The 20939-nt window shown below is 41.9% G+C and overlaps 2 protein-coding genes and 1 long non-coding RNA gene across 3 annotated transcripts; 2 read left to right on the top strand and 1 right to left on the bottom strand.

Moving 5' to 3' along the window:
- The first annotated feature begins 12890 nt into the window (after window positions 1-12890).
- Window positions 12891-13480, top strand: LOC143713490 (uncharacterized). The gene is made up of 3 exons (XR_013195102.1): window positions 12891-13021; window positions 13078-13255; window positions 13417-13480. It is a non-coding gene; the product is annotated as an uncharacterized LOC143713490 (long non-coding RNA).
- A 365-nt stretch (window positions 13481-13845) lies between these two features.
- Window positions 13846-15519, top strand: LOC143728177 (uncharacterized). Its single transcript, XM_077219346.1, has 3 exons — window positions 13846-13898; window positions 13992-14116; window positions 14468-15519. The coding sequence occupies exons 1-3, from the start codon at window positions 13846-13848 to the stop codon at window positions 15421-15423; spliced, it is 1134 nt and encodes a 377-aa protein (XP_077075461.1). The 3' UTR covers window positions 15424-15519.
- A 2-nt stretch (window positions 15520-15521) lies between these two features.
- LOC143715436 (bifunctional 3'-5' exonuclease/ATP-dependent helicase WRN-like) lies at window positions 15522-17202 on the bottom strand. The gene is made up of 2 exons (XM_077207233.1): window positions 17052-17202; window positions 15522-16944 (listed from the first exon to the last, which is right to left on the bottom strand). Exons 1-2 carry the CDS (start codon window positions 17200-17202, stop codon window positions 15719-15721), a joined length of 1377 nt encoding a protein of 458 aa, XP_077063348.1. The 3' UTR covers window positions 15522-15718.
- Window positions 17203-20939: the final 3737 nt, after the last annotated feature.

The following is a 20939-nucleotide window of genomic DNA, read 5'->3' as shown; positions in this document are numbered from 1 at the left end:
TGCCTACTGTGGTGGGCCCCGAGCAGGCTCTGGTACTAGAATAGGAGGTAAAAACTCTGCTGCAAAAAGAGACTATAGAACGGGTTCCTCTACCCAGCAGGGAGTTAGGATATTACTGCCGGTACTTCATCGTTCCAAAAAAAGATGGAGGGCTGCGTCCCATTCTAGATCTACGTCTCTTAAATCGCACTGTAGCGAAGCTCAAATTCAAAATGCTCACTCTCAAGCAGATCGTGTCACAAATCAGAACCGACAACTGGTTTGTCACGATAGATCTAAAGTACGCTTACTTCCATGTGTCTATCCTCCCTCAACACAGGAAGTTCCTGAGGTTCGCTTTCGGGGGCGAAGCGTACCAATATCGGGTTCTTCCGTTTGGCCTAGCACTGTCACCCCGCACGTTCACAAAGTGTATGGATGCAGCTATAGCTCCACTCAGGCTGCAGGGCATCCGTATTCTGAACTATATAGACGATTGGTTAATTCTAGCTCCATCGGAACAGCAGGCGGTTCGGCATCGAGATGTTGTTCTTGCTCACATCAAGAGATTGGGGTTGAGGCTCAACGCCAAGAAGAGTGTTCTTTCTCCATTACAGAGAACCACTTTTCTCGGTGTAGTGTGGGATTCGACGACGATGCAGGCACAGTTGTCACCTGCTCGTGTGGCTTCGATTCTCGCCGCAGTAGATCAGGTCAAGCTAGGCCAGTCATCCACTGTAAAACAGTTCCAGAGACTGTTAGGTCTCATGGCGGCTGCGTCCAACGTGATACCTTTTGGCTTCCTGCACATGAGACCGTTACAGTGGTGGCTCAGAACCAAGGGATTCTCCCCGAGGGGAAATCCTTTTCGCATGATCGTGAGTTCGCGAAAGTGTCATCGCGCCTTGGTTATGTGGAAAGATCCTTGCTTTCTGTCCCAAAAACCTGTGTTGGGAGCTCCTTGTCGTCGCGTTATGCTAACGACAGATGCCTCTCTCACGGGTTTGGGAGCGATCATGAGTGGTCGCCCAGCTCGGGGTCTATGGGAGGACCATCACCGTCTATGGCACATAAATTGTCTAGAGATGTTGGCAGTGTTTCAGGCTCTGAAACACTTCCTCCCAGACCTAAGGGGCCACCATGTTCTTGTCCGAACAGACAACACATCGGTGGTCTCTTATATCAACCATCAGGGGGGTCTGGGTTCTCGCCCTCTTTACAAACTGGCACGCCAGATTCTCCTATGGTCCCAGGGGAGAATTCTTTCAATCAGACCTATTTATCTCCCGGGGTATTTAAATCAGGGGGCAGACATCCTGTCAAGACAGGGGCCGAGGCCCGGGGAGTGGAGTCTTCACCCCGAGGTGGTGGAGCTCCTATGGGAACATTTCCGTCGTGCCGAGGTAGACCTATTTGCTTCCTGAGAAACATCCCACTGTCCTCTGCGGTTCTCTCTCAGCCCTCCAGCCCCGTTGGGGTTGGATGCGATGGTACATCCGTGGCCGAGGTCACGTCTGTACGCTTTTCCTCCGATAGCTCTGCTCCCGGGAGTTCTGGAGAGGGTTCGCCGGGACGGTCTCAGTCTTCTACTAGTTGCCCCGTTCTGGCTGGCTCGAGTATGGTTTGCGGACCTGGTGTCTCTCCTCGATGGCTCTCCCCTGGAGATACCGATCAGGGGAGACCTACTCTCTCAGGCGAACGGGTTGATCCTTCACCCCCGCCCACAACTTTGAAGGCTGTGGGCTTGGCCTCTGAGGGGGCCCAGCTCATAGATTCTGGTCTCTCGACTGAGGTCGTTGAGACCATCATCCAATCCAGAGCTCCCGCCACTAGGAGGTTATATGCTGCGAGGTGGAAACTTTTCACCTCTTGGTGTGGAGAGCGCCAGCAGGACCCAGTTAACTGCCCGGTTGGTACAGTGCTGGATTTCCTGCAGGACCGTCTCTCCACTGGGTTATCCCACTCCACACTGAAGGTGTACGTGGTGGCCTTAGCTGCTTACCACGCCCCTTCAAGTGGAAGGTCCCTCGGGAGACACCCACTGATATCTCGCTTCCTTTGTGGCACCTTGAGGCTGAGGCCTGCAGTTCGCACGAGGGTACCATCTTGGGATCTGGCCATTGTCTTAGAGGGTCTCTCCCTAGCTCCTTTCGAGCCCATCGAGGAAGTTTCGTAAAAGTTTCTTACACTTAAGACTATCCTTCTTCTCGCTGTCTCGTCTCTAAAAAAAATTGGAGATATTCAAGCACTTTCGGTGGCTCCTTCGTGCCTGGAATTTGCCCCTGGTATGGTTAAGGCTTTTCTCTGTCCGAGACCAGGGTATGTTCCTAAGGTGCCAACCACTTCCGTTAGACCTATAGTACTGCAGGCCTTCTGTCCTCCGCCTTTTTTGACGTCAGACCAGGAGAAACTGAATTTGCTGTGTCCCGTTAGGGCTTTAGATGCTTATGTCCACAGAGCTGCCCTGTGGAGGAAATCGGAACAGTTGTTCGTCTGTTTTGGGTCACCTAAGAAGGGGTGTCCGGCGTCTAAGCAAAGGATGAGCAAGTGGGTGGTCGAGGCCATCTCACTTGCTTACGTTTCAGCCGGTCAGCCTTCACCTTTGGCTGTAAGGGCCCATTCTACCAGGAGTATGGCTGCCTTTAGAGCTCTTCTTTCAGGGGCTTCTCTTCAGGACGTTTGTGATGCGGCAGGCTGGTCCTCAAAGCACACTTTCGTAAGGTTTTATTCTCTTGATTTTAGCTCCACTCCTGGGGCTCAGGTTCTCTCTTCGGCTTGTGTCTCCTAGTCACACACGACGGGGACTTTTTCGTATGGGGATGTGGGTATTGCGTTCCCACTGCGATTACACGCAGCGGTAGTCCCTGAAGGGGAACGTCCCGGGTTACGTATGTAACCCTAGTTCCCCGAAGGGACGGACGCTGCGTGTCCTGCCATACTCCCGGCATCCCCTTGGGTCGCTTGCTTCAGTAACTTTAGAAGCTGGCGGCTTGTGTATTCAAGGGTTATTTATAGCTTCCTGTTCGGTGACGTCACTTGCTGTGACGCTCTATCTCTCCATTGACTGATTTCATTCATGCTTCAGACGCGTTACGCTGGGGGGCGTTCCCACTGCGATTACACGCAGCGTCCGTCCCTTCAGGGAACTAGGGTTACATTTATTACGGGACATTTATTATGCATTTCTTCAAATACACACGGATGGATCAAAAAATCCAGAGATGGGTCGTACTGGGTCAGCATTTTATCTGAATTTAAAATAGAAAAATGTGGGAGATTAACAGTTGGGACTTCAGTGTATAAAGCAGAATTGGTGGCAATTCAGATGGCTCTTAGTTGGGTGGAAGAAGTGATGCCTAATAAAGTTATGATATGTTCAGATTCAATGGCATCACAACAGTTAGATATGATATCTATATAGAAATATGTGACCCGTCACAGAAACCAGGGACACAAGTCGGCAGCACAACTTTCGAGCAAAATGAGAAAGAAGAGTTTTTTTTCAAAATTTGTGAATTTCAATTTTTTGCAGAATCTGTTAATTGAAATCACGAAGAAGCCTCTCCATGTTTGAGATAGCAGTATTGGTATATTTAAAAGCTTACATTTTGAGGTTGAAATCGACTTGTTTTCGGAGATTCTAGCATGCAGTAGGGGCGTGGCGTGTCATTGTCTGTGTGTATATCCATACTGAATAACCCGGCGCTTTTGCCCCCGCCCTCCAAGTGAACCGCATGGCTACTTATTATGCTGTGCTCTGGCAGGCTCTATCTGATATCAAAATTCAATGAAGATGGATGCCGCAAAGATTGTCGCAGACGAAATGAACCGTGGCAGTTACACCGAAAATGTTTTCGCCGCACTTCGTGGGCTCGGGAAACTGAACCGGAGGTATGGGTGCGGTGCGCGCGCCCTCAGTGCTTGAATACGGCGGCTCGGCTCGCTGACAGCGGTGGCTGGCTGTTTCATATGTCACGTCCCGATTGCTTTGAATGGGGAACGTTTTTTGAACAGGGAACAGAGTTAATGGACTGGCAACAATCTCCATAGAACATGAACTGGCACAGAGAATCGAAAATAGAGGATGCAGTTAAGACCTTTGCTGTGATGAAGGCCCGCTGTGCGCGTTTCTGAAATGTAAGTAAAGCTTTATTTGCTCTTTAGTCGTTATTTAAGATGCTGAACCTGCTGATGATATAATGTGTTTGCGGACATTTCATTTGTGTGTGTATACGCACATAAGAAAGTGGTGTAAAGAGATTTGCAACAGTAATTTGAGGAGGTGAAATGTGATTATTTGGAAAATTCCTGTCATGACTGCTTAAAGAAAAATGCCAGCAGGCATTTGCCTCCTGCATAAACTTTAATATTGTTGACATTTTGGGCACACGAGCGTTGCGCACTATTTGCGTTATATGTAGGCCTATGGCTTATTGGTCTTTGTGTGTTGTTGCTGGTTTTGCGTTATATGTATATGGCATATTGGTCTTTGTGTGTTGTTGCTGGTTTTGCGTTATATGTATATGGCATATTGGTCTTTGTGTGTTGTTGCTGGTTTTGCATTACATGTAGGCTATATGGCATTATTGGTCTTTGTGTGTTGTTGCTGGTACGTTGCAAATAGAGGGGCAGCTCAATTGTTTTTCACCTAGTGCGGCAGAAGTGCACTCATTCGAAGTGCAAAAAAAGCTGTAAAGCACAGGGGGGAGCTTTACAGGGGGTATGGCTTATCTAAATGAGATGTAAATGAGCCCTATTGTCACTCCCAGCAGCAGAGACAGGTGATAACTGCACAATATTTAGAGGTTGTTTTCTCATCTTTGAGCTTTTTTAAGTGCCTAGCTTCAAATGGCCACAACTTCTCCAAATATTATCAGATTTCCACATGTTACACATCGTTGGAAAGCTTGGAGATTACACTTTCAGAATCTATGAATAACTCAAAATGCCCCAGAACCGACTTGTGTCCCTAGTTTCCGTAACCGGTCACATATTGAATATTTTGTATAGATTAAGACAAGCTGGAACAATAATAAAATTTGTTTGGGTACCTGCACATGCTGATATACCAGGAAATGAAAGATCTGATAAAATAGCTAAAGAGTCACTTAAACTAAACATCCCTACTATTACAGTTGCATTAAGTAGGATGGAAGGAAAAAGTATCATTAAAGAAGCTTGCTACCAGAAATGGCAAAGAAATTGGAATGAATGTAAAACAGGAAGACATTTCTATAATATACATAATATGGTAAGTCAAAGTATATTAACACAAAATTTAAATCGAGACGATCAGGTTATTTCAACAAGACTAAGGATGGGACATACTAAACTTAATTCTACACTTCATATTATAGGGAAACATGGTACAGGATCATGCAAAATATGCCAAGTAAAGGAAACAGTTGAGCATGTGTTGTCATTTTGTCCTAGGTATGAACAGGAAAGGAATGAGTTAATAAGAAAGTTACAGGAAATGGAATGCAAAGAATTTACAATCAATAACATATTGAACACAAAACAAGGATCCGGGGAAATTGTAAGGTCAGTTTTAAAATTCATTAAGCATAGTGGTCTTAGGAATAGAATATAGACATCTTTTAACATACATCTAGACTGAAATCACCTCACACTCCAGCACAGGTGGTGGCGGTATGCACCATAAAGTTGGTATGCGACCCGCCAATAAATCCATAGAAGAAGAAGAAGAAGTCCTGTGCTGATTCGTTGTACGTGTTTCGTGTGTACCTTCCCGTTTGTTCTGAGCTTTGGAGTTTGTGCCTTACCTGTCTGTCATCCAAATAAATCACTCTGCAACTGAATCCACGTCTATCTTTTCTCACTCCTGACAGAACGAATCAGCCAACATGTGGATTCAGCGGAGCGAACTTTGTCCTGCAGAGAGGGAGAACGGGATCTCCTTATTCAAATACTTCGCCATGTGTGCTCAGAGGAATGAGGAGATCAGGGCAGCCGGCGGTCAGTCGGGAAGAGGTGAGACCAGGACTGCAACTGGCAACCATATTAAGACCCCTGCTGACTCTCAGCGGTTTGAGGGAACCCGGTTGGCCAGATTCTCTGGGACCCGCGGAGGTCGTAGGAGAGGAGGTGATAGAGGTGAGTCCCAGCATCACTCTTCACATCTGTCTCTCCTCGACCCTGAGTTCCATCCACCGCTGGTTTCGCCAAGCATGAGGACATCACCTCGGGTCCCACGGTTTCACCGCCCTGGCCGCCCGAGGGGTCGTCTGCTTCGCCCTGGCCGCCCGAGGGGTCGTCTGCTTTGCCCTGGCCGCCCGATGGACTGTCTGCTTCGCCCTGGCCGCCCGATGGACTGTCTGCTTCACCCTGGCCGCCGGCTAAACCATCACCCCCTGTTTCTGTTCCCTTCCATGGACCTGGCCCCCCACCCCTCCCCCTGATCCTCCATCGTTCCACCTCCCTCCTGGATTCTTTTTTTTTTTTTTGGGGGGGGGGGTCTTGGAGCATCTGGTAGCCGCTCCGTAGAGGGGGGGTTATGTCACGTTGTCATGTGTTTGTGTTATTCTGGCCTGTTGTGAGCACATGACTGTCTTGTTATTTCTTGTGCCATGTGCTCTCCTGTCTATTGTCTAACCCCGCCCATCTTGTTATCTCATTATTGGTTAATTTCCCCCACCTGCCTGCCTTGTTACCTCTTTCGTTTGTTGGCCTATTTAATCTCCCTGTGTCTGCAGTCCTGTGCTGATTCGTTGTACATGTTATGCATTTCGTGTGTACCTTCCCGTTTGTTCTGAGCTTTGGAGTTTGTGCCTTACCTGTCTGTCATCCAAATAAATCACTCTGCAACTGAATTCATGTCTATCGTCTCTCACCTGTGACAATATATGTATGAACAAACCAACCTAAAAATTGAGATTTTAAATTTGCACTAAACAGGAGGTGTGTCTCACAGATGTAGACCTTTATCTGATGGAGAAAAAGAGGAATATAATGAACACTCAACACTTGGATTAGACAGTGATACTGAGAGACCTGCAGCAAAACTGTTATCGCATGGATGTGATAGTGATTCTGAGGATTCAAATACATATTTATTGGATGACGGACTTTCATCTAAACACCAAGAGGAAGGTTAGTAAAATCACCAAGACTTTGACTTTAAGTTATTTTAATGTATTTTTGGCTTCATTGTTAAATACAGTGTCAGAATTGTTGTAAATGTGTTTAATTTAGCTAAGTGGCTATTACTATCATTAATTTATCTGAATGGCTGAGTTAATCATTGAATGTTATATTGCATGTTCTTCAGAGAACTAGAGGAATGGAGGATCTTTCACAGAGTGGTTTGACTTTAGAGACCATGGGAGTAGAGACACCCAGCACTTCACACAGCTCCCTTTCATCACCAAATGTTACCAAAATAACATGCACAGTCCAAAGACTCACAAGCACCTCAAGTGACAAGGAGACTTGTCACTTGAATTGGGGAATCAAATTTTTTTTGGGTTTTAAGGTCAGAGTACATACAATGTCCCCAGCTTTGTTCTTCTCACTCATCACTAGGCAACTGTTACATTATCTACAGTGACACTTTGTTTTTGTAACAATGTGTGTCACTTTTATGTTTTGCATGTTTATTGATCCTCCAGAATGCAGAGCTGAATGAATCTGAAACTGAGGTACCATCACACTCTCAAGTAATCCTGTACTGTGTCCATTTGAGTCTTTTCAAATTGTGTGTGCGGATAAAATACATTCTAAAACGCTTAACATGAAAATGTTTAACGGCTTAATGTCCTAAGATAGTTATATTAAAAGATCAAATTCTATAAACACCTTATTAATAAAGCATACTGTATAGCCTACAGAAAAGCAGGTGAAACCAGAATATGAATGCAACACGTTTAATTAAACGTTAATTTTCCTCCCATTGAAAACCGTTAGTATAGAGAAAATGCTTTACGTGACTTTCTATAGGAGGAACATGTTGCGTTCATATTGGGTTCATATGAGGGAACGAGACGCTGCGTTGAGACGCGGTGGGAACGCTCTGCGTGATTGCGTCGTAAAGCACGTGTATAATCAGTCCAATGGAAAGACGAGACGTCATAGACGACGTCATAGACCAGGAAGCTATAAAGCACCCCTGAAAACAGACTGCGTCAGCTTCTGGAAAGGCTGAAGCAAGTAGATCAGGGCATGCAGGAAGTATGGCAGGAGAACGCAGCGTCTCGTTCTCTCTGGGTTACATACGTAACCTGAGACGTTCCCTTTCAAGGGAACTCGAGCTGCGTTGAGACGCGGTGGGAACCCCATACCCACTACGCCATAATGACAAATGCCCGTTTTGAGTGAAGTCCTTGCGCACCCTAAGAAGTGAGCAACCTAGCCCCAGGAGTGGAGAGGTCTAGGTCATAAAACCTGACAAATGTATGTGGTGAGGACCAGCCTGTGTTGTGGTTTACAATCTTTCTGAAAAATAACTTCGCAGAGATCTTTGATGCCAGAAATAATTAGACTTTATTTTCGAACGCCGTCCCGTTCCATAGAACGGCGCTCTAACGCTCTGACCCTCCGGCCCACTGGCCCTCCGGCCTTCCAGCGCGCTCCTGAGTATATTTTGGTTCAGAGTTATATACATACATCTTCTTCCAAAGAAGGTAACACACCCTATAGATAGTTTTGGGTAAAGGTCTTTTACCATTTGACTTCTCAGAATTGAATTTTCTGCAGCAAACAACATTCCATTCAAGGTCTTTCACGTACACAGAGGAAATCCAAAGTCACAGACAGAAGAAATAATTGTGTCCAAATATATAGCTAAATTACTTAGTTTCTAAATAATAAAATCTTCAACATTCCCTCCTCTGAGGCTTATTAAGCCTCACATTCACTATCCTTTTCCAGAGTGTAGTTTCAAAATCCAGCTCCCTCAGTTATACTACCTAGTGACTCAATTGAGTCACTCATTCTCCTTTCCAATTACTGGATTAAGCCACCACACTCCGGAGGAGCACTCGAGCCAAACATCTTCTTCAAAATGATGTTTGTTTGTTTTGCAAACAAAACTTTGCAAAAATGCTTTTAATTTAATTTGTTTAACTTACTCCCCCCTTTGCGCACTGGTTTAATACCATTGCGCATCTGGATTGAGAATATTCAAAAGTATTCATTGGTTCAACAATCTGTCCTTCATGTGAATGCCAAATACCAAATTTTGACCCCCCTCTGGTGCCATTAGATTGTTCACAAGGGCCTGTTTGTTATCGAATTTCAATAACTTCCTCTAAGTCTATAAACTTTCTATACTTTCTATCACGCACTACTTGATATCATTTTAACTAATCAATTGCATTTTGAATCAAATTGTATTCTTATCAATTAAAATTAAATTTAATATTTGTTAATACTTGCTTTAATTTCAACTGTAGCCTTAAATTAATTTTGTATACCCTTGTATTGACAAATTTCATCTGAGTATAAGATTTATTTTAAAAGTTATTTTTAGTTCTAATTTTTCCTTCATGAATTGTCTTAATTCCCATTGTACTATATTAATTTCTTACATTAATTGTTAACATTATTTTAGTTTCTTTTCTATTTTTCATTATCATTGTTTTCTATGTTGCTTTAATATATTTTTCTCTTGAATCGCTTTTTGTTATGGTGGGGTTATTATTAAGTTGCTACTGAATCTATTCAAGGGCTGAACATTCATTCATAGGAAAGTTGGTTGATGTTGACCATTGTTTGAGAAAGTTTTCATCTCTGTTGATTCTCTCTTCTTTGCACAGGTCTTCTCATTACTGTGTTTCTGGTCAAGTTTGTCTTCTTTTTCCATTCATGATTTGATCATTCTGTTAGTCTTGTCATCTTTACATCTTTCACCAGGGTGACTCTTTAGTCGTTCGTTGCAATGGACTCTTTCTCTCATTGTCAGCATGTCCTTGATCCCTCACTTCCGTTGTGGGGGGTTGCTGAAGTCAGTTGGTTTATTTTACGTTGAGAGGCATGGACTCAAATATCACTCTGTTGATCACTTCCTCTGAAATTACAAAGCACAGTTACTGGTTCTTTTTGTTAGACTTGTTCCAGAATCCTTCCTGGAATCGAGCTGCTGCTATCTGTAAATTAAAGCTTAATTATTTTTGTTAGTGAAAACAACATGTGATTTAAATCATCTGCTCATCTGTCCCATTGTCCTTCTCGATGTTACCTGTAGAAAGGTCATGTGGGCTGAGTGGTGTCATTTCTGCTTTCATTAACAGCAGGACTTTAATCCATATATTCCTATTTGTTTTTCATAAATTTGACTTTTCATCATTATTTGCAACTTTTTGCATTTTTCTCACAATAAATTTCCAATGTACTCTTAAAATTAGTCAATTCAACTCAGTTATCTCTTTGTTTTGACTTCCACTATTAGCACATTATTTATTAGGCATCTTGGACAATACTCAACCCACTTTGACAAAAGTTACAAGACAATATTTCATACCTTTGACATAGATCAGCTCCATCATGATATGCTGAAAAGAAAGTCAGATATGTTATGCGCTGCGCAAATGTGGCACTGTTTTTTCTCTTTTTATTTTTCTCTTTTCATTCTTTGTTTTTTCATAGTGTTGCTTCAGTTCCTGACCAGGAAATTTAACCAAATCCATCCATGGTCATTATTTTATTGGGCAGAATTTGCCCTGTGGGCCCACATGTTAAATTTTAAATACAGCTGTATTGGCAAAATAATTGATTTGCCTTAGTGTCTCTTCAGACATCATCTCTCACTCATTCACACTCAGTGTCTCTCTCACACACACTGGCCAGCATAAATTCTTGCAGGTTGTGCTCTAAATGTGGCATCCTATAATTTTAGCCAAGGGTTGATCAGGTCAACACAACTATGTCAAACACTATTGAGAAGTGTAAATGATCATAAGGTTTAGTTTAAGACCATTGTTATAATCCTTTTTTTTTCTTTTTACAAATTCTAATAGACTAAGTATTTTAGAATAATAAGCCTGCCAATTGTAATTTTTCAAATACATTTTGTCATTTGTTTTTCAGATTTTTCCTATTCTTTTTTGCTAATGAGCTGCTTTATGAAATTCCATTCCATTTCCATCTCATTATCCCAGTTCTGACAGCATTTTTTGCGATTTCATAATTTTGGACTTTTGGAGTAATTTTCTAACCTGACTCCGCCAGATGGATTTGCTCCGCATATCCATCTGGAAACCTTCCGTTGAAGTAGTTTTGGGAAGGGGCGTAAATACTGGTTAGCTGATTGGCCTATATTGGTGATAGACGGGCCAAATCAACCAATCAGATCAACGAAGCATATGACGTACTAACAGAGCGACGACGAAAACACAACCACAAGCCAGGCTACTCTTGCTGCTGCAGGTAAAGGCTCGTTAGCTCAGCAAATAAGATACATGTCGGCAAAGGATATTTGCCGTTTTTGTAACGACAATTTGAGAATAAAAGGCACCATTTCAGGTGCCCGGTCTATATTTAACAAGAAGGATGCAAGAGAAAAAAGCATTAGCGAGCGGCTAAAAGAAATAGGACTACCGCTGTCTGAAAATGTTTCTAGATCAGGTCGTATTTGCTTGCGTTGCTTCCGCTTGATTTGTAGACTAGAGGAGGATTTCGACGTTTTTAGAAGATGGCAAAGAGCAGAGAAAGACTCAAACCCAGCAGAAGCATCAACCTCAACCAGCACATCACAGGCAAGTGCCGAATCTTCAAACACATCATCAACACTAGGCAAGAAACGGGACAGAGTGCCGACCCCTTCCAAGTGTCTCCAACCCCCAACACCAACAGCTCCTCGAGCTTCAAAATACTCGAGGCCGACAGACAACGTAACCCCAAAGACGGGACGGCAAAGTTTGACGGAGGTAATTTGAATTGAATGTGAACCATAACTTGTGTTTGGTTAAGTCTGTTATTGACTTATCAAAGTGCTGATATCACTGATGTATAACGTCAGACCCAGTACACGGGTAGGAAATGTAGCTGCTAGGATCCCAAAGGACTAAAAGAAAAGCTCATCCTCGAACATCAAACGCCATTCCTTACACAGTAAACTATGTAAGATAATCTTCTTGAGCCTAGATTGTCTCACCAGCATGTTTTTTTTATTATTATTTATTATAGCTATAGCATACACACCCATGTTACTTATATCCATATGACATACACAATTCAACCACACAAGTACCTTGTATTTATAGTGTACAGATCGGCTGTAATTAAAAAAGTGTATCTTTTTCTGATCTGTAATAAACACTGTTGTCTTGTGATAAAATCTTGATATCGGGAATTTAGCTACATTGTTGTTAAAGGCTTGATGCATTTTGATTTTGCACCCCATGATAACATATTAATAATTGTCTGAATCTGAGTATACTAGTTGTTTACTAATTAACCCTTTTTATTTGTGTTTCAGGTTATTATTCACTACCCATCCCATCCAAAAAAGTGACACAAGTCAAGTCACTTCACTGGATCCACCACCTTGCGGTGGAAGATAGAGTGCCTTCACATCATCTCAGCAAGGACAAGCCCACTCAGCCAATCATGGAGTACGACATTGGGTACTCCCTCCCGGGTCCTGAAACCCAAGCCCATATGTGCCGTGAACACATAGTCCTGGGCAGCCGCATCCTCACACAGCACTTGGATGCCTTCAAGCCCTTCTCAAGAGTCGTGGTTCGTCACATCCCTCATGAGTTTTCAAAGATTATGTCAGAGGCCTCCACCCACGTAAGTATTTATGATATACACTACATTGTGCGTTGGACATTCATTTAACTTTGTGTTGCTTAAGAAGTCACCACTGTACCGGTTTGTTTTTTCAACACAAACTATTGTCGCCACAATCCATGCATCCTCTCTTTATAGTACCCTCTTCGAATCATGTTCAAGGATGAAAACAAATCTGGAGACTTGGTGGATGTTCTACAGCACCTCCAGAAAGAGTATGTGTGAACTAGGGCAGCAGGGGACAATTTCACTTTTGGGAAAATGTCACAGTCGGCATTTGGCCCAAGGGGTAATCTTGTTAGCTGGTATTGATAAAGCATGAAAATCTACTTATGTGTCATGTAGGTATGCTCCAAAGGGCCCAGATGGACTGGAGAGCATTCTAGTCGGCGGTGACCGGCTGACGGAGGGGAACAGTAGGAACCTTCAGTGGAGCTTTGCTGAAGGGGAAAGTGTGGAAGACCGACTTGAAGGGCTTGTTTTCAAGGTTGAGGACTGGCATGCAATCCGAAACTTGTTTGAGGTGAGTGAAGTTAAATGTTTGACCTCAAACTTTAACCAAAACTGTACTGCATTAACAGTCAATAGGTGGTAACAAGGCTGGGATGGCAAGGCAGACATATTGCCTTAATGGGCTCTTCCTGAGCACTCCGTCTTTTCATTCATGTTTATCTATGCCTTTAGATCTATCACAAGGTCTTCTTCAAAGAGGGCTCTGAAAGAGATCATGGGACACTGCTTTCTAACATGACCAGGCTGAGGTCTGTATATTTGCCTATCACCCATACACTCCTTCCACACCCATACACCCCAGTCTGAGTGGCTTTGGCCCTGGGTAGCCATTCACTTTTTTCTTGAATTTCCCCTAGGGATCAATAAAGTATCTATATATCTATCTATCTATCTATTTATCTATCATGAACGACACCATGAAAAACAAGTATTTGTGATTGTAGAACAGTAGCACTTTGAACATTTTTCGCTGTGGTTTTATTTGTTGTTCTTTGTATGTGCGTTTTGTATGTACACATATTCTGCATGCATGTGTTGCCATTCTACGAGTGTTTCTAACTACCATGTACATATTTTTTTCCAGGACTATTCTTTGTGCAGATGAACTCCAGCCGCCATGAATTAAGGCTTGGTATTTTTTTTACTCGTGTACTGTGGAGATTAAGACTTGCCACCATGAATTTGGCATGAGTCTGCTCCTAAAACAAAAACAAAAATATTCACATGCAATCTTTATCCTTTTACAGGAGCAGCAATGCGAAACAAGGCCCACATACTGCATTCAATGCATATAAAGAGTTTCTGCAGAAGGACACGGCTGCTCTCTTCTTGGCCGCTGCGCTGGAGCATTTTGGACTGAAGGATGTTGGCGGTACGAGTTCTTCTAGATAAAAGTTGCTGAGCACATAGCCGTTTGCTAGAGCAGGACAATAACATTTAAAATGGAACAACTCTGGTCAGCACAGCAGCTACTCCTTCAGGTGTTTTTGTTGTTTTGTCAGCACCAAGTCAACATTACACCAAAAATTCTTAATGGTACAACGACTTAAACATAAACTTTCATGGCTTTAATGGCTTAAACAGTTGAGCAAAATCATAGTTATACATGGAATACCAGTGACTAGTCACAATGTTTTCTGAAGCAAGTGAAATGTCATGTATATGTAATGCTGCCTCTAAAAATATGTAATCATCATCATTACTTTTTTGTATGTCTCAACAGATATCCCAGAAGGCTTTATCCCTGACCACATCCAGACTGGTTCACTGGAGCTGAGAAGGAGCTGGCTGCATGAAGTTGTGTCCCAAGTTGTGGACAGATTTGTTGTGTTTCCCAACACTGCTGACATTTTAACTGGAGCCAGAGATGCTGCTAGCGAACAGCCTCTAAAGGAACAGGAACTCCCATGCCGCATGCCAGGTTGCAAGGCGGTCTATAAGTACAGAAAAGCAAGGGATAACCATGAGCGAAAACAACATGGCTTTGCTGCAGCTTCAGTGTCTGTGTCAAATACAACCAGGCCAGTTTCAAGGGACCACAAAAAAGAACATACCGAAGCAAGACTCTGCTTTGGCTTGTTTCTGTCAAACATGCAGGATGCAGTGAAGGAGGGAGATGGAAAGAGGCTGTTGAGGTTGTACACAGTAGCACTGTTGTTTTATAAGGCCTACGGACATACACAATACGCCTACAGTACACTCTTACTGACCCTGCAGGTCAACGCCATGCTCTCCCCTCGCTTGGCTCATAGCCTCACCTGGAACAGGTTTTGGAATGGGAAGGGAGGGGCGGGAAAGAACATTTCCCTTGACTTACACCTCGAACACCTCAATAACTTTTTAAAGTCCTTCTTGAGGCACATGGGCCCCAACATGACTGAACAAGCCGCAGACAGGATCAGCAGGTCCATTGGGGTTCTGAAGGACTTGATGGACACCACCGACAAGGAGCTGGAGGTGTCAAAGTCCAGTGGCATCCACCATGCTGCTCGCCAGAATCAGGACATCCTGATCCTGGTAGAGGTTATCAGAGAGGCCGAGCTGTTTAAAGACCAACCAGGCAGAGAGTTTACAGCCTTCCCCAAGTTTGATAGAGACATTCTCTCAAAACTTAAGTACAGTGAGTTGCGGGGATGGATGAGGTCCAAATTGAAAGAGTGGAGGAACTTACCCATTTGAAAACTTTGTAAATAAAACTGTAAATATTTGCTTAATTGCACTTGCATGTTTACCAGCTGTCACTTTTGAAACTTAAATAAAAAACAAACAAAGGTATCATGTGTCATTGTTTTATTATCACACATAGACAAATGCCAAACTTTTTCATAATGATGCAAGTATCATTAATCAATCTATTTTAACAAGTGAAAAGAAACAGTTTTGAGCAACAGTGACATTCAACTTTAATCAATTGCATTGGTTCAAAAAATTGTACATGTCAACGTAATTTCAAATCTTAACAAAATACAAGACACTAATGGCCTGCACCTGAATGGTGGTGATAGTCTGAGTCTGTACTGCTATATGGGGTTCCTATCTCACTTAAGTCCTCATCTTCATCATCAAAATAACCTGTGTAATCAATGTCTGGCTCTGTGAAGCTGTCCTCGTGGGAAGTAGGCTGTATGTCCAACTCAATATCACCAAAAACCTCACTTATTACTAGTAGAATTTCTCTTGCATGGCGTGCTCTGAATACTGGAAGGTTGTTAATAATGTAAGTCAAGTCAAATATGTGTTCGCTGTGTTCTACCACTGCCTCTATAAGTTCAGCGCTAAATCCTGTACAGGCTGACCTGCTAGTGAAGAGACGGGCTGTGTCTTTAAGTAAAGAGCTCCTGTACTCCTCCAACAGATCCCTTACTAAGGTTCTATCATCATCTGTTACCGATCTACATTTCAAATCAATGCAAACATCTGGTTCTAACAACTCATATTTAGGAATAGGCTCTCCACAAACACAAGATGCACATGAACATACAGAGTGGCAATGGGTACAACACAGATGTCCTGGCTCCACACTTGTGGTGTGCTCCTCAAAATGGCAGAATAAAGCTTTTCTAAAGCAGCTGTGTGTGCCTGTGGCAATCACTCCTTTAACTACTTTATCAACCTTGACAGACTGTTTGATAACATACAGAATTGCATGTGATTGCAAACCATTTCTGCCGGCCCGTCCAACCTGTTGAACAATATCCTCTATGTCGTCTGGTGATCCATACATGACAACATGAGAAACATTCGGGAAATTCAATCCCATCCCGAGAGCTGTTGTTGCTACAACAACTCTGCAGCTCCCCTCTCCATTAAACGATGCCAGAACTCGATCTTTATACTGTGTGAGTGTCTTACTGTGAAACATTCCTATCAGAAGGTGTTCAGCCTTATGATCCTTGTCCCTGTCAATCCAAGCATCTTCACCAAGTTCAGCTTTAAGATAGCTGTACACCTTTCCAACTGATTTCAATGATTTGCAATAAATAATGATGGGGGACATAGACAGTGCCTTATCTTTGACATCCTTCACTACCCAGTCCATGCAGCTGAGATCATTGGAAGGAACCTGTGTCAGTCCAAGCCTGATGTTTGTCCTGTTTGGGCTCACAGTAACTTCAGTTGCATTCTCCATACGCAGCAGCTTGGTCACACGGCGTCTATTCTTAGTATCAGCTGATGCTGTCAGCGCTAACACAGGTGTACCTGAAAGACAAAAAGGCAAACACACATAATAAGAAAAGGTATAAACACGATGGATGATTACAGAGCTTCACTGCTTTGGCCCCCAATAACCATTTTAAGTACCTCACCTTCTTTGGCAAGGGATCTGAGTTCTCCCAGTCTGGCAAAGCTCTCCCTGAAGGCAGCCTCCCCTTTTGCACCCTCTCCCCTGGTCGACACAAAACAGAGAAACAGAGATCCAACAATGAGTCTTACTGAGTAAAGGTTGATAACATGCATAGTGAATATAAAGGTCATTATACTATTTTAATGTATATTTAACACTCAAAATTCACATGTGATATTAACTTCACATCTTGTGTATACATCTTGCACTTGTGTATAAATTGTATACTTGATAAGATACATTGTAATATTTTTATTTATTTAATCTTTTTTATTTATTTATTAGTATATGTCAGTTTATGTTTGTGTTTGGTTTGTATTGTGTGTTAAATCCTGCGGCAACACTGCAATTTCCCCTTGGGGATTAATAAAGTTTTTCTAATTCTAATTCTAATTCTAATAGGAGCATTTACAGCCAGGGCAATGTTAACTTAGGTAACGCTAGCTAGTTCATCACTCTTTATAGGTTGTTTGGCGTTCACATACAACATAAATATAGACGTGTATATAATACGTGTATATATACAAAAAACATTTTAATCTTCATCCTATATGACTGAGCCAACGTTGCTTATGAACAAATTGCTAGTGCATGTTGTTAGCTATCGTTTGTTTGGCTTCAAGGACCTAATGACATTGTTTAACATAACTCTAAAAACTTACCAAAACAAAATGGAGTGACCAGTATCATTGTTTTGCAAACAATAATAATTATTCTTTGACATTTTGTGTCTATCTTTTTCTTTGCTACAGAATAATTTTTCTCATACTTTTAGCCCTATAGTTGTTTAATGTAATAGCCCTCACTATACCAAATCCAGCCTCAGTTTGAACTATTTGGTGAGTTGAGCACCCACTTGTCTCTTTCAGTGTATTCTTTCTTTTTTATAGGGCTGGACTTGAACCTATACTGAAAAAGCAGAGAGGGTTAGTGTAGCAGAGAATAGAAAGAATTGCTTATGAGACCAGTGAATAATCAGAATGAATAAAGTTAAACTAATAATTAACTAAATTTGAAGCAGTCTCTATAGAGTGATCATTGAAGTTGCCACACCTGTGGTGCCCGTAAGGGAAGGATGTCGGTCAGTTTTTCTCTGTTAAAGCTTCATGGCTGTCGCTCTGCATGTGTCGTCAGCCTAGCTGTCACTCAAAGGCCTGTTGTCGTAGACTGGAATATAGGCTCTGTTGTTTCTCTGCCTCTTCTCAGTTTGAGCTTTGATAGATTATGCCACAGCTTTGCATCTCAGGATTTTCCCCTTTGTCCTCGGGAAAAAGTCTCCAGTGAAATAGTGAAAGTTTCACCTTTTCCAGCATTAAATCAGTCTTTCTCCATGCTGAGTTTTCCAGAGAGTGGTCATCTTCAGAAGGGGAGCTGAAAGCCCCTCACCCACTCTTCTTCTTCTCTCTGCAGTCGTCTTTGAACTTTCACCATTCGACACTGAAGCCATATGAAACTTGAACACTCAGAGAGCTGCATAGATCAAATTAATCTTTATTAATATTTGTTCCTGAGCTATTAGCTTTTTTATCTAAATTCCACTTTTTAACCATCTTTTTCCTAGTTATTTTATACTATATAATAATCACTGGTTGACAACAGCAGTTCTCCCATTCTGTTTTTAGTAAAGCAAGTTCTTCGTTGCAGGAAAAAGCAAGCTATTTCTTCATTGCAATATCATCAATAATCTAACTTTTGATTTTTTGAGTATAATACAATTAAATAAATTTCCCTATCATAAAATCAGACTTCAATTTTTCTCCTATATTTGCATGCTGTGCTCAAAATAATCACACATGGTGAATACAATTTTGCTCAGCCATTTCCAACAATTCCCATTTACAACAGTGCTAAGATTGCTGTACATTATTTATGACTGTTGAAACTTTGTCACTCAATCTTGTTCACTTTTAGCACACTGCACAAGTTATTTTTTCCTTAGCACAAACTTAATTATCTACAATGGAATCATTTTTCTCACTTTGTCTTCAGGGTTAATGCGATACAAATTTTAGACGTCTTCAGATATAAGATAGAATATATTAAGCACGTGCATTCTTATTTATCATTATCTATTAATATATATCATTATATCAGTCCATTTATTAATTAAATATATATTTTATACTTTAACTTATTTCATACTACAATAATCTGCAAGATTATTATATTGAAACAATTGTTTTCTTTTACTATTTCCTTTATTTTTACTACCAATCATTTATACAGTACTTGTCACTCAAGCTCATTCACACATTCCTTGTCACCTATTTTTAACCACAGGCACAGTCAAGCAGACACACAGGATCCCAGAGACACACACACAAGCTATGTTCTTCTTACAGTGTTACTCACTGTCTTTATAACAATACATCACTGATACACTTCCCCAACACAGTGAAAAATAACTATATAAAACTTAGCCTACCCGAGCAGACTTTTGTCAAACCTATGTTTGACAAAAAGGTAACCGCAGGCAATTAGCTTCCCCGAGCAGTCTCTTGTTAAATCTTTAACAAGACGGTAACCGGAAGCTGAACTTGATCTGTACGCATGCTATACTTGTATCCGTCCAGGCCCACTTACAAGTAAACACAGATCAACACTGATATCTTATCAGTACTTATAATCCTATGTGTACATGCTATCTTATTATCCGTCAAGGCCCTCTTAATAAAAACACAGAAAACTGATACCCTATACCAGTATACTTAATGATACCCTTTATCATTAAACTCAAATTTACAAAAAACTGATAACCTTTATCAGTAAACTAAAATCTACAAAAAACTGATAACCTTTATCAGTAAACTAAAATCTTTACATACGCACGACAAAACCTTTAGCGGCACATCAGCAGTACCAATATTCATACAATCTGCACCAGGTTATATAAACACAGGCAAACAATAACGGGAGCTCCGCCGCGCTATAACACAGTACTTGACATCATCAACAACAATAGACACTTATTTCTAGAATCAAAGATCCTTCTTTCAATTTTTAGTTCTTTAAATTTGGAGAAGCTTTTTAAAGGGTCTTACCGCAATGAGCAAATGTCTGGGCGAACAACACAAACTTTTAAGCAAAACTGCTTACCTTGTGGCCACTTTTAGTTTGTGTTGTTCGTCCAGCGAAGCTCGCCGCAGTTCACCATCAGCTCCTGAACCAGCCCCACGTTGGGCGCCAAATGTTGTGGTTTACAATCTTTCTGAAAAATAACTTCGCAGAGATCTTTGATGCCAGAAATAATTAGACTTTATTTTCGAACGCCGTCCCGTTCCATAGAACGGCGCTCTAACGCTCTGGCCCTCCGGCCCACTGGCCCTCCGGCCTTCCAGCGCGCTCATGAGTATATTTTGGTTCAGAGTTATATACATACATCTTCCAAAGAAGGTAACACACCCTATAGATAGTTTTGGGTAAAGGTATTTTACCATGTGACTTCTCAGAATATAATTTTCTGCAGCAAACAACATTCCATTCAAGGTCTTTCACGTACACAGAGGAAATCCAAAGTCACAGACAGAAGAAATAATTGTGTCCAAATATATAGCTGAATTACTTAGTTTCTAAATAATAAAATCTTCAACACCTGCCATATTACAAACATCTTGAAGGGAAAAACCTCACATTAACGCCTTAGAGGCAGCCATACTCCTTGTAGAGTGGGCCCGAACAGCCATAGGTGAAGGCTGTCCGGCCGCTTCATAAGCATTGGTAGGCCGATATAGCCGCCACATATACCTTTAAGGTAGAAGGAGATAATCCTGCAGAGAAACAGTCTTGCAAGAAATCCAGAACTGTACCAACAGGGCAGTTAACAGGATCTAGACTAACTCTTTTTGGTCCA

The sequence above is a fragment of the Siphateles boraxobius genome, unplaced genomic scaffold, assembly GCF_051911475.1.
Source record: "Siphateles boraxobius isolate OS27281-9 unplaced genomic scaffold, OSU_SipBor_1 12, whole genome shotgun sequence".
Taxonomy (NCBI): domain Eukaryota; kingdom Metazoa; phylum Chordata; class Actinopteri; order Cypriniformes; family Leuciscidae; genus Siphateles; species Siphateles boraxobius.
This window is presented reverse-complemented; position numbering and strand designations above follow the sequence as displayed.

What these genes read in the sequence shown, in the direction of transcription:
- LOC143728177 (XM_077219346.1), top strand. Translation starts at nt 13,846, where the DNA reads ATGAACTCCAGCCGCCATGAATTAAGGCTTGGTATTTTTTTTACTCGT. An exon ending in ATTTTTTTTACTCGTGTACT is followed by an intron (nt 13,899 to 13,991) that starts GTGGAGATTAAG and finishes ATCCTTTTACAG; the next exon opens with GAGCAGCAATGCGAAACAAG. An exon ending in TGGACTGAAGGATGTTGGCG is followed by an intron (nt 14,117 to 14,467) that starts GTACGAGTTCTT and finishes ATGTCTCAACAG; the next exon opens with ATATCCCAGAAGGCTTTATC.
- LOC143715436 (XM_077207233.1), bottom strand. Translation starts at nt 17,202, where the DNA reads ATGCATGTTATCAACCTTTACTCAGTAAGACTCATTGTTGGATCTCTG. An exon ending in CAGATCCCTTGCCAAAGAAG is followed by an intron (nt 16,945 to 17,051) that starts GTGAGGTACTTA and finishes TTTGTCTTTCAG; the next exon opens with GTACACCTGTGTTAGCGCTG.